This window comes from Sander vitreus, chromosome 8 (assembly GCF_031162955.1).
Source record: "Sander vitreus isolate 19-12246 chromosome 8, sanVit1, whole genome shotgun sequence".
In the NCBI taxonomy this organism is placed as follows: Eukaryota; Metazoa; Chordata; class Actinopteri; order Perciformes; family Percidae; genus Sander; species Sander vitreus.
In genome coordinates this window covers 31,643,543-31,657,261 of record NC_135862.1, presented here as the reverse complement: position 1 = coordinate 31,657,261, position 13,719 = coordinate 31,643,543, and the positions used below count along the sequence as shown (strand labels likewise).

The 13,719-nt window shown below is 41.1% G+C and overlaps 1 protein-coding gene across 4 annotated transcripts in view; it reads right to left on the bottom strand.

Moving 5' to 3' along the window:
• Window positions 1-644: 644 nt before the first annotated feature.
• Window positions 645-13,719, bottom strand: part of n4bp1 (nedd4 binding protein 1) — a 28,596-nt gene continuing 15,521 nt past the window's right edge. For all 4 annotated transcript variants that reach the window (XM_078257829.1, XM_078257827.1, XM_078257828.1 and 1 more), the window contains 5 exons: window positions 7,405-7,535; window positions 6,832-6,928; window positions 5,050-5,157; window positions 3,634-3,735; window positions 645-2,212 (listed from right to left, as the gene is read on the bottom strand). In XM_078257829.1, coding sequence (XP_078113955.1) covers window positions 1,837-2,212; window positions 3,634-3,735; window positions 5,050-5,157; window positions 6,832-6,928; window positions 7,405-7,535 — 814 coding nt within the window. In that variant the 3' untranslated portion in view covers window positions 645-1,836. The remainder of the gene's footprint in view (window positions 2,213-3,633; window positions 3,736-5,049; window positions 5,158-6,831; window positions 6,929-7,404; window positions 7,536-13,719) is intronic.

Genomic DNA, 13,719 nt, shown 5'->3' with positions numbered 1-13,719 from the left:
CGATTCATCAATGAAACCTTGTTTTACACACTACGCAATTAATACCTTCAGTGCATTCATAAATTCAGCTATTAAACACTAATTACAAATGTAACTTAGGTATATCATGTCATCTTTGCAAAATGTTGTTTCTTCCGGTGAGCAAACGCATGGATTGTGATTTAAGTCGGGTCACTTAACTCTATCAACAAAGGACGAATCCAAACTCTTGTAGTGTAGTGGACTGACGTGCGTATCGCCGAAAGATCCGAGGCGGATATTTCACAGAGCATCTTAGAACAAAATGCTGATGTAGAACTAGTGACTGAAAGCCTCTAACTGGAACAACCGACGCCGGGAACAGATTCAACCACGTTCAAATCCTCGTCGCAATCAGATATACAGAATCAGAGCAGCAAATTCAGTTTCAGCACCCGAGTTCTCCTGCAGCTTTGCAGTGATCGTTACAAACACGGCAAGGCTCGAGAAGCAACAGAGCTACCAGAGAAGGTGTCTCCAATGACAGAGGAGTGACGGTACTCAAATACACTACGACTTCCTTCTGATTATTGAGCCAATTTCTGTCAAACAAAAAGGCATTTTAAAGTAAATCATTATTAATGAGAACAAAGATTTGACTGAAAAAGAATGATCCTTTTAAAAAAAAAAAAAACTTTTTATACGTTAGTTGCTATTGTTTTGACATTTTTTGGAAGAATTAGTAAAAGTAGTTGGGGGGGGGAAAAAAAAAAAAAAAAAGCATCATTTGGATTCAGCCAGGCAATCATTTCTGGAGTAAAGGCCAGCAGGATATACAGGTAAGATTTTAAAAGGGATAGAGATGGGCAGCGCTGCTTTAATAAGAGCAATGGATTGAGATTAATTCAGCCTAATTCAGCGTGTGTGTGTGTGTGCGTGTGTATATATATATATATTTATTTATTAGGTATAATACATATCTGACGTGTCTGAAATAATCTGAAAACTACACAGTTATAACTGCCCATCTATATAGCTTCTAAATCTTGACCTTACACATGCCTAAAGGCGTTTCCTCTTTAATGTGGTTCGCTGCAAAACTGAAAGTAAAGTTGTGTCTACTATGCCAATATGGCTTTTGGGGATTTATAACCAACGTTAACGGTCACTAACAGTGATTTTATGATGCTAAAGCCAGTGATCTGGGGGGGGGGGGGAGAGACCCAGTGGTACTCCTGTTGACGACTCCAGACTGCTGAAACTGCTCACTGACATTCGAGTTCAAGAACCTGGTACTGCCAATCAGTGAATTCCCCGTTACAGACCAAGTGTATAACGAATAATGTTGAAAACATAAAAACATGCAAATGATAGCCATAAAAAGCTCAGAGCTTGTATGTTCAGAGAGTGTTAAGAGTCTGATGGTAAACATTGGAGCCAGACCGTCACCAGTGGGACCAGTTCACTGTTGTTGCTCCAAAACATTTTCTCCCACGTTCAAGGAACATCTGGATTGTTGTCAAGGACCTGCAACAATGTATGACCATCTGAACAATATAGACTTTGCTGCTTGACAAATATGGCAATTTGTTAACATTTTCGTTCTGTAGACACCAGAGTTGTTTACCTTAAATCGATTTCAGAGGGGGGGGGGAGGGAGGGAAGGGAAATCATTAAAAAAATAATTTTTGCCAATAGCAGCTAGTTTGATGAACAGTCTTCGTGTATAAATTATATTCAAATCAAAATCAAACTTCCCGTGCCCTCCAGACTGGAAGAAATGGTAAAATAAATTATTTCGATGCGTGACATGTATATTCTTGCATATGTACTGTGTGTGTGTGTGTGTCTGCGGATTCTCCGGGCGGAGCCAGTCATCTATCCCAGCAGCAGGCCAGACAGGGCGTTCAGGTCTCTCATGTACGGGTTGTCGCTGAGGATGCGGTCGATCCGTTGCTTCTGGTCGGGGAAGATGTCGTACAGCTTCCTCTTGAGCTCGGACGTTTCCCCCGGCGACCGCTGGGGAGGGGGCGAGGGCGAGGGGGAAGGGGAGCGGCGGGGCGGGTGCCACTCGGGTGGACCCGAGTGGGGCCAGTGTGCCGTGGAGTGGGGCATCAGGGAGGTAGGGGGCCGCGGCGTGGGGGCGGGGGTCCGGGGAGCCGAATGGAGGGCCTGGACGTAAACCGGCTGCTGCTGCTGGAAGGACGGCCGGAAGTCTGGGGGTCTCAGAGGGAGGGTAGTGGCTGGAGCCATCCTGAGAGGAAGAAATAGAGTGGAGACGGTGTGAACAGGTCAGCCATGTACTGCAACATCCGTACTTTTAAAGACGCAGCTCTTTTTAAATCTAAACTCAAAACTTATTTATTTAGGATGGCTTTTAATACATATTATACCATGGTCTGGGTGAATACTCAATTTTGATTGGCTGCAGGGTGTCCATAAAAAAGTGTTCTCAGACATATCTATGTACAGGACACCTACTAAAGGAGTTCCGGTGAAACTGACTGTTTACCGTTTTAAATGAATGCCCTACATTAAAAGAAAAAGGAAATGTGAATCTGTTATTTCCAACAGTGTGGCGCATCAGTGCCTCGTCCTCTTAACACCACAGGATGGCGCTAACACACAAGCTGCAAGAAGTAATTTGCACTAACTGTCTTACGCACATACCTGGTTACGCCTGAGGGTAAGGGGATAGAGATGGGCAGCGCTGGTTTAATAAGAGAAATGGATTGAGATTAATTCAGCCTAATTCAGCGTGTGTGTGTGTGTGTGTGTGTGTGTGTGTGTGCGTAAAGCACGTACCTGGTTACGCCGGAGGGTGTGACTAATACCTGGAACAATTATTCCAATCCCATAAGGTTCTTATGCAATTGTTTTATATCTATGGTCCTGTAACACTGACACCCTGCAGCCAATCAGAATCATGGGTTGACCCATGGTACAAGCGGTTTTATGTTTGGTCCTTGATGTAAAGCACTTGGGATACCCGCTGGTTGCTGTAAACAGCTATATCAAATTAGGGCTGTGTATTGGCAAGAATCTGGCGTGATACGATACGCATCACGATACATGGGTCACGATTCAATATATTGCAATATATTTCGATACTGTGCGTAAGGCGATATATTGGGATTTCTTTTAAAGTATAATTTTAGAAAAACTAATATTTAGAAAAAGACATGATGTTCATAAAAGTCAAAGACGTTTACTTTAGGTAAACAATTCAGTAAACAGAAAATCAAACTGCCAGTTTGGGATATTGGTTCCCAGGTTCTTAGTGAGCTAATGTTTATATGCTAAAGTAGGCCAAAGTTCAGCCATAGCTACGTTGTTAGCTTCTAGCAAAAAGTCAGACACTGTTAGGCGAGGACACTAGTGGTGCGTCTCAGCATAGCCATCTAGCGGTACGGGGTTTAAACACAACATAAACGTGAACCACTGTCTTACATGAATATTTTTGAACATTTTAAATAATAATAAAGATATTTCCTTTTGAAAATCGATACAGTATTGCAAAATAAAATATTGCGATACTCAAGTGTATAGATTTTTCTTACACCCCTAATATAAATAAATGCTGATTGATTGATTGATTGAGCACAAGCGCCAACAATAGCTCAACATTTATTAAGTCACCGTACGTATTCACACACATCTGCAGGCAAAACATACTTGTTGTCTTTACGCAGGAAGAGGTCTAGATGAGGTCCGTTTTTCCCAAGAGGGTCATCAGGGATCATGAAGTGGTCCTCCACGAATGTAAACTGAAGCAACCTATTAGTGAAAAGGAAAGAAATATGACTATTTTTTAATACAATACAAATGTTGGCTTTAGATAGTAAGGGCACAGGATGAGGGACTTTGTATTTTCTTAATCTGAACTCCTCTCCGTCTATGACCAGATTAGTGCAAGATCTGAGCTGTTTTTAAAGTGGCAAATTACAGGGCCACTACTAAAGTATTTGTTTAGCACTTAACCGTCTTGTCAGTGCTTACTCCCAGGCTGTATATAGCACCAAACAAGCTCTGTCTATTAAAATGTTAGCAAACCATTTCACAGCTTCAACCTTAAAAAGAGACAGTTTGGATATTTTCATGTGGGGTTGTATGAGGTACTTAACCATAGTCATTGTACAGTATAGAGCTGTACTCTACCTGACCTGGCTTCATTTAGGACATAAAAGTCCCTCAAAAACATTCAATAAACAAATATCAACTGATACAGGAATGATTTACCTACCAAATTAAAACCACTGCGCTAAGAATACTGCATGCTAAGTGTTGAACCTACACTGTCCAGTTTTAGTGGAGTTTTTTCTTTTTTTAACACTGGATTAAAACTTTATGTAGAGCATTTATCTCATTGATGAGTTACTACACATTGTGATTACCGGTGAATTCTATTAACAACTGCATTCTACAGTTGCAATTTTTAAACATGATGCCTATTTATAGCAAAATAATGTACTGTACAGTACAAAAACCTGTAAATCGCGAGCAAATTTTTAACCTCTTTCAGAGGTTGTTGAACACAGAAACGCAAACCAATCGGCCTGAGCTAGTCAGACTAGTCTAACCAGCAATTAACCTGTGACAGCAGCGTCATGTAGCGTGACACGTTTCACCCACAGGTTGAACCAATGGACCTGGTCTCCTGTAGTCCCTTCGAATCAACGCCGAGAGAGTTGCTCTAATTGTCCTAGCAATATTACCATTCTCAGAATAGAAAAAAACAAAATGAACCTGCCAAAAATTATAGTGATCTTGAAAAGGCAAGATATTTTTGTAAGGTTTTTTTTGTATTTTATTTGAACTTAAACAAAAAAATCAATCTTCTTTCTATTAGCATTAGGGGTGTACAGCAGAAGCAGAATGTTACTTTGCCCTTGAGGTTCTGTTTGTTCTTTTTTTACTTAAAGAATGTCGTTAAATCGAATTAAACTGGCAGTAAATGAACACTACACCCTTAACATTTGTCATCCAGCTGGCAGTCTGCCTCCATGGGACTTTCCACTATCATGTTGGGTAATGGAACATATACTAAGTGAATGAATGACTAACTGAGCTGTGTAGACGTCACACAATCACCTCTCTTGAATGATCTTGCGCCAGGTGTCCGAGGTATTGACAAAGTCCCGCAGGTTGTCATTGGTTACGATGATCCCGTCTGTTTTTTCTGCTAGGTGGAGCAGGAACCTAACAGAGAGAGAGAGAGAGAGAGAGATAGAGAGAGAATATGGATTAGACACTGTGGATTTTCCCTGCGTTTAAAAGGTCAGATTAAACTGGTTGCCAGCTGGGCCGCTGCAGCTCACAGAGGGGAATCCACCGGCAGAGGAACACCTTGAATGCTGAGTTTATTTTAAAGTCAATTCATTTTCACTCACCACAAACACAAATAACCTAATCCATCTGTGAGAACGGATACAGTTGCTGGTCAATCTTAAAGTTGCTGAGAGATGTGGCTTTCAAAACTCACTTCATCTGGCCTAAACACCAAAACAGAGCAGTTCTTACAGTATTTTAAATCATTATAGAACACTTTTTTTTCCTAGACATCTGTTGAAGCTGTCCTCTAGTGAGGCTACATTTACATTGCTACGTTTTGGTTTAAAAAGCCAATATTCTTTTGCTACGTTTACACCTCGCATTCACACTGCTCTGGCATTTCAGAGCCCCAAAAAACGGAGACATTTGAAAACACTTCCGACCCCGTTTTGGTTTGGAATCGGCGGGGTTGTGTTGCGGCCTCAACGGCCGCAAACGGAGACCTTTGGCTACACGGACGCCAACGTCTTGCTGTCTGATTGGGTCTCGTTCTCTGAGACTAAGCTACTAGCGTTACCATGGCAACTACCAGCAACGGGCGGGGTGTACATGCTGCCTCCTATTTGCCCGGCACGCACTTGCCCGGTATACGAGAACGTTGATGAGACGTGCGGTTTGGGCGTGTTAGTGTAAACAGAGATTAGTTCTTCTACGGGAGCTAAGAACACTTTAGGAGTTTTCTTATGGCTCTAGTTTAATTGCTTCAGACGAGACGAGACTAAATATGTTCGTCAACAAACTTTTTTTTTCCATGACGAGACGATGACAAGACTGCGCCAATGTCAAAAAACGCTGACGACGACGAAATTAACATGCATTATTGTTGACGAAAAAAAGACGAGACTAAAATGTTTTGCATAAAACAAAAACTAAGATCAAACCTCTCTTCATTTTCGTCTACAATCGTCTACTTTTTCATCATGAGATGAGAAAAAAACAAAAAAAACAACTAAAATGTTTTGACTAAAACGTGACTAAGATATATTGAGTTTTCTTTTGACTAAAATTACGAGACTTTTAGTCAACTAAAACTTGACTAACAAAAAAAAGATATGTGAATGACTAAATATGACTAAAACTAACAAGGACATTTGGCCCGAGACTAAGTTCTAAATTAAAAATAGGTGACAAAATTAACACCATATGGCTGAAAACTCATCTTAAAAACCAAAACGTAGCAATGTAAATGTATCCTTAGTGAGCTTACTCTTCTCTATTATGAAAATGCAGTATGACTGTAGTTGGAGATGGGTGCGGTGAGAGTGTCTAAAATGTTTATGATTATATGTTTTATGAAGATATTTGCGTAGGAGGTTGGCTAGTAGTTGGTAATGGAACTGAAATGCGCAGAGATAACTGAGTTCCCCCACTGCTCTACGACTCAATCTCTCACGTCTAAACTACTCTGTCTGCGTGGTTTTCAGTTGAGAAATAAAGCATTCAACATTGGTGGACTCTCTCCTCAAAGATGTCTGGTAAAGTTTAAGACTGTGTGTGTGTGTGTGTGTGTGTGTGTGTGTGTGTGTGTGTGTGTGTGTGTACCTGTCGTCGTGTGAGGATATCCTCTGGCCACACACCTCTCTGGAGGGAGTGAAGGAGAGCAGTCTCAGGTCTTCTAGCTGGTTTAAAAAATGTTGCTCTGCAATAAGAAAATAACAATTGTAGTAATATTACATGATAATAAAATAGAAAAGCAAAAAACAAAACAAAAAACAAAACAAAAAAAAAACCCGCACACACCTATTGTTCAGGTCCTGCATGCTCAAACATGCACGCATATAGATTGTTTGAAAAGTTGATTTAATGGTTTAAAAAATTGTCTAGTATTTATTACCAGAGGCCTAATTGAAAACAATTAGTTATTATATTTTCACTTTCAACTGGATACAGTAACATGTAAAGAACGTATTAGGACAGTTTGGCTCTGTAACTGAACACGGTTATAAAAAAAGATCTGTAACCCTTTTAAAACCCTTAAAGCTGAAAGTCAGTACTTCAACCTGCTAATCACTCTTTCATTAGAAATACAATGTGAGAGCAAAGAACCAAAACAATGAGAAACATATCACTGTTTTATTACTTGACTGCCCTGTACACACGTGCACACACAAGTACCTGTTGTGAGTCGGTCTCTCTTCTGACGCCACTGGGGGACAAATACGGTGATCTCCCTGTGGCCCCGCCTCCAAAAGGTCTCCACAGCCAGCGCTATTCCTCGACAGGAGAAGAACCGATGAAGACCGTGACTGGAGCGATGGGGAGGAAAAGAAGAGGGACACGGTGAGATCAAGGAGCATGTGGAGAAATCAGTGATACGTTTCAGTTTGCAATGTCTGAACTACTGAGGTCCACGACTGATGAGCAGCGTCTTCAGTGATACGACTTGGCATGGTAAAAGCTGTATCAGTAAGGAGAAACGAGGCTGTATATTAACAGCCACGCTACATAGATCTGGATCAATATATATCGCTTCAGTGATCAGCGATCCAATATAAATTGATGCAGTGAAAGTATTGATACACATCTGTGGTTTCAATGGTGTCTCTGGCAACAGAAGTAATGTAATGGCAAACCTGGCTGTTAGTAGTACTCAACACACACACACACACACACACACGATTGGTGGTGGTGACGTGAATGCACCTTTATTTTGAAATTGCCACTTCATATTTATTCTTTTTATTAAAAAGTGTGTTTTTCATTTAAATGTCTGGAGGAGCTCAGTAATAAAATTGTCAAATCATATTTTAGTTTTTTGGTGAGCTGATATAAATGTAACTGATTGTGTTATATGGGCATTAATGATATCGTCTCATATTGATCACAGGCCCCTGAATGAAATTGAATCCAAATCATTTCGTGGCATTTTGAGCCGCGGCGGGAGACAACGAATAATAATGAAACGGAGCAAAAACAACAGGGTTCTACCCCTTCAGGGTTTGAACTATGCTTCTACATTTGCACAAACGTGACACACCGGATCAGTATCGGCACCAATATTGACCCTATCAAGCAGCTTGGGAATCGGCCATGATGTGACTGAGCCACATTAAAAACTGCTTCTTTGTCAATGTTGCTATAGAAATTCAGTGCTTCCGCTATCAGTAGGCCAAGTCAGTCTGTAGTGCCACGGCAATCACTGGCCTCATACTACTCCAAACATCCAATGAGTTCCACGCAATGAGGTATACAGATTTTAAAATGTGGGTAAAAGGAAGAACTGGAATCATATTGGTACTCGTATTGGCAGACAGTATGAGTTGAGTTGGATCAGTCCATCCCTACATACATCACCTCAAGTCAACGCGTCAATAGTAACAGAATAGCTCTGGGTATCAGAATAAGGAAAAAAAAACACATTTGGAAATAAACTACAGAATAAGGCAGTGCTGCAAGTAGTGCCAAAAGTTCAGAATATTTAAAATTCTAGCAGGACAGCACTGAACGTCAAACTGGTTTCAATGGTCTCCCTGGCAACAGAAGTAATAACAAACCTGGCAGTTATTTTGGTAGTACTCAATACAAAACAGCACACACACACACACACACACACACACACAAAATCAGCTGACCCATATTGTTGGTGGTGACGTACAAAGTCTATACACGCACGTCAGACAGCTGTTGGGACAACAAATGGGTCACTAGGACAGAGAACCACAAAACAACACAAACGACAACAAACTCCCCGAGAGCAGCCTGTCTCACCGAGCAGGAAGCTGGCTGCTGCTGCAAGCAACACTCAAACCACTAGAATGATTTGTTTTCAGAGTATTTATTCTTTATTTGATGGTCTCACGTGTGTGTGTGTTAAAGGAAATGCTGTCTCATTACTACACTTCAAAACCATTGATCATCCCCTAATAAATCAATAGAGCAGACATTCAAACCTCTCTTTTTTTATGCTGGGGGGATCCGTTTGTAAACAAGATTATTTTCAGGAAAAACTCAAATTACAGTTGCAGTACATGAAGAGTTTTGTAACCATTTAGCAGCAGAAAAGCATAGCTGTCAAAATACCCTGTGTTCTTCAACAGTTTCACATTTTGACACAACCCGAGACTCATGATGCCTTATAAATGGAGCTTCTGTTGACGCTTCGTTTTTCCTTGTCACGTGTATTTCTGTCTCTACTGGTAACTTCCCTGTGCACTGGGTTACGATCTTGATAATCATTCTGGCCTCACCATGAGCTGTGGCGAAGCACAAAAACCTTAAACAATGGTACCCCTGGCACAAAAAACCCCCACTGATCCATTTCCCTAAACTGTAATAGCACATGTAACTGAGCGCGCGCACACACACACCCCCGTGTTTGTTTCACTATCTTTGTGGGGACCCTTCATTGACATAATGCATTCCCTAGCCCCTTACCCTAACCATCACAAATAAATGCCTAACCTTAACCAAGTCGTAACCCTCAAACAGCCCTTTAACCTTGTGGGGTCCAACTGTATTCCCCGGTTTTTGGACCCCACACACACACACACACACACACACACACACACACACACACACACACACACACACACACACACACACACACACACACACACACACACACACACACACACACACACACACACACACACACACACACGGCTTGCGGTCAGAGCTGCAATGCAAACTCAGGGGAAGTTCCACCGATTGCTGAAAGAGAAGGTGATGAAGGACTCGACAGCAGGAAGACATTAAGCATGCAGTACAATCACCGTGGAAACCCAGGTGTAACCTGACAAGTGACAACATCTTGGAACTCATTAGGATACGTTTACATAAGCTAATAACCTCTTTCAAACCTGCACCAGGGACATCATCATCAATTTGAAGCAGTTGTGGCCTGCTGTTGTCAATGAAAATAAGCAAACAAAACACTGGATAAAAAGATCCAGGAAAATGTTTAGAACATGTTGTTGTCTGGAGTACTGTGGTTTTAACAGGCTATCAGACTTAGAACTGTGTGTCTCACTTTGCATTACCTCATAAAAACAATAACGACATTCATCCTGTATAACAGATGTTGAGTCAGAGGTGACCTGTGCTTTCATGTTTAGGCATACTTCTGGAAAGGAGGGAGTAAGGACGAAAGGGAGGAGGGAGGGAGAGTCGGAGTGACAAAGTGTGAAAGGAAGTGTTTGCTAAAAATGAGTTCATCCGGGATGAAGACTGAGACGACACATCATCAGAAAGTGAGGAAGAAAAAAAAAAAAAAAAAAAAGCTGCACTCTATCCTGCCTTTGTTGCACAATAACTGGATAAAACAGAAACTACAGACACAGATTTTTATGAGAAAAGGCATTTCTTCCCCAAAACACCCCCGTAGTGCTCCCCCACTAATAAAGCATTGTTACAACTGCTTTCACTCTGCTGGGTTCACACACACACTCACACAAAGGTGATGAGTAACAACACTGTGTATGCGTGGGCTACGTTTTGGTACATCTACACAATAACAGTTGTAAGCTGCGACCTACGCACTGAACACAGGTAGTTGATTGAGAGTATGACTGAGAGTGTGTGTGACATTGACTGATAATGATGGCGATGTTGATGGAAAGGGTGATGGCTTCATGTGTAAAAGGAAAAAAAGCATGGTGCATATACCACAGGTGTGGTATTAGAATTCTCATCACAGGAGCTACAATGTTTTTACCCTTCTACCAGTAAGAGATGCTGCATCAGAGTAGGAAGATATAGTAATGTGCTCTGATATTTACTGATGCACTTTTAGCACCTTTTACCAGGTATTTTGTCTTTATAATGTTCAGAGGAACTGAGGGGTGATTCACATAAAAAACATCTCTTAAAAAAAAAAAAAAAGTAATCATCCCAGACACAATGAGGCCACTGGTAATAGTTATATAGATACTTGTGATTAATCCTCCTGTTGTCCTCGGGTCAAGTTTTCTATATCAGAAATGTGGGTTTCTTTCAACAAAATTGCTCAAAAAACAACATGGATGGTTCAACGCAGCAATCTTCGCGAATGAAATGTAAAAAAAGAAAAGAAAAAAAAAAAAACACGTCAAAGAATGTTGACGAAAATGACAAAAGTGACAAAAGCACCAAAAATGTTGGAAAAAAGCGACTAAAGGCATTCAAAGTCTAGAAAACAGTGGAATACAGCGTCAAACAAGGCACTAACAATGTCATAAAAAGCGACAAAAACGTTAAAAAAAAAAAAAAGCAGAGAAAAATGTGTCGAAAAAAAGTGTTGATTTTCACTTTTTTTACCCACTCTACACCCGTCTTGTGGCCTGTCAATGCAAAATTTCTATTTAGAATTGCTATGGTTACAGGTCCCGCTCTAGGGGTTCGTCATGCCTTGCAAATTGATACCAAACCTGGGCGCCTGGGTAGCTCACCTGGTAGAGCGCGGCCACAGGTTTGACTCCGACCTGTGGCCCTTTGCTGCATGTCATTCCCCATCTATGTCCCCTGTCATGACTTCAGCTGTCCTATAAAATAATGCCCCAAAAAATTATTTTACCAAAAATTGATACCAAACCAGAGATTCAGCAGTAGACTGTTTTCCTAAGTGTGTTTCTTTTTGAAAGAATGGTGAATTCCATAAGTATCCTGGTTCTGATGCTACTTTTTTAAACAAGTTAAAGCCACCTACATGTTCTCCTTGGTAAAACCGCTCTGCGCTGGCTGTTCTATTGATTTACTATGGGACAGCGGTGCCGCCCAACTACAGTAGGTGGAACACCACCCTTGCCATTGCGTACCGCTCGGAATTTCTGCGCTCAAAGTTCAAATTATTGCAACTTTGACCTCTGTTAGAGAAAAAAATAACTACAACAACAACTCTTCTTTTCTTCCTCTGTCTGTTAAATTAAACTATTTGCATAGTAAGAAACCATAACATTACTTGTCCCCACAAGATAACATGGAGTCATTGGCTATCTTGACTGGGGCCCGAGGACAGAACATGCGTCTCTCTAACCAGATAAAGGGGACGCCATCGAGTGTACCGTATTTTCCGGACTATAAGTCACACTTTTTTTCTCCATACTCTGGCTGGTCCTGTGACTTATAGTCAGGTGTGACTTATATATCAAAATATATATAATTTAACATGTTTTTAAATGTTATTTCATGCTGAAAACATTACCGTCTACAGCCGTGAGAGGCGCTCTAGGCTTGTGACAACTATATGCCTCTCCTAAAGACAACTGAGAAAGAAAAGAAGCTGTAGGCGACTGCAAGTATTAAAATACGCAGCCGAAAACGGTAATCCAGCAGCAGAACGAAAGTTTGGAGTGAGTGAGAAACTTGTGAGGGACTGGAGAAAAGGTTAGTCTTACTGCAATGAAGAAAACAAAGAAAGGTAGTCGCGCGCTGAAATCCAGATGGCCAGAGCTGGAGGAAGGAGTCCACAGATGGGTGCTTGAACAACGTGCTGCTGGGAGAGGCTCGTCAACAGTGCAGTTACGTTACGTTAACATACCGGACACCTACCGTATTCAGCCCCTTGTTCTGTGTGCTGTTGTGTAGTTTAATAACTTGCCTTTCCAGATTAAATGTCTGTTCTTGGATTTTGTGAAATTAATTTCTAAATAAATGCGATTTATAGACCATTGCGACTTATATATGTTTTTTTCCTCTTCATGACGCATTTTTTGACTGATGCGACTTATACTCCGGAGCAACTTATAGTCCGGAGTATAAAGTATAAATATAAATAAGCTACTGTTTGAGGCTTACGTCACTTTCTGTACTTATGCTGTGAGTGCTGTAAACTGACCCTACTTGCAAGTCAACAAACTTTGATATAACTTCAGTGGTTCCGTCTATCCTTTGATAATGAAATTATTCCAACAACCTCGTTGCAGCTGACGTATGACGTATACCTGCGCCTCTCTGCTCCCTATCTCACGGTTTTTAGTCTAAAAGTACCAGAAGCGAAACCAATATCCTCTGAGCTGAACTGATATTATGTGCACTGCAGACACTCAAACTAAAAAAAAGAAGTGTGATGGGTGCCCAATCACATAGATGAGAGAGATTTTAACAGATCAAACTCCAGGACGACAGAGCACGTTGCTCTCTCTGAGCTGTCGAGTCTCTCAAATCACAGAGACATTATTTTCATGTTAGCTTGGTTCTTAGTTGTTGAATCTAAAGCATTGCTTTGGTTGAAGCCTTATTTCGTCATATTGGAATCCACAGCAAAGGTTCTGATTTTTCTGCCACAGGAAAGTTCACCATTGGTGTGCAACTTCCATGACACACATTAAATCATTTCTTTACATTTCTTAACAATGTTTGGTGTGAATAGTCCTGCCTGATGTAAAAAGGCCATTGAGGACTAACCCTGCTTTATGTTAGTGCATTGTTTCTGGGCAAAGACAGCTTATATTGGGGCGACTTCTAGCTCACCCAGTAGAGTGCGCACCCCATGTGGGCTGAGTCCTTGGCAGCGGC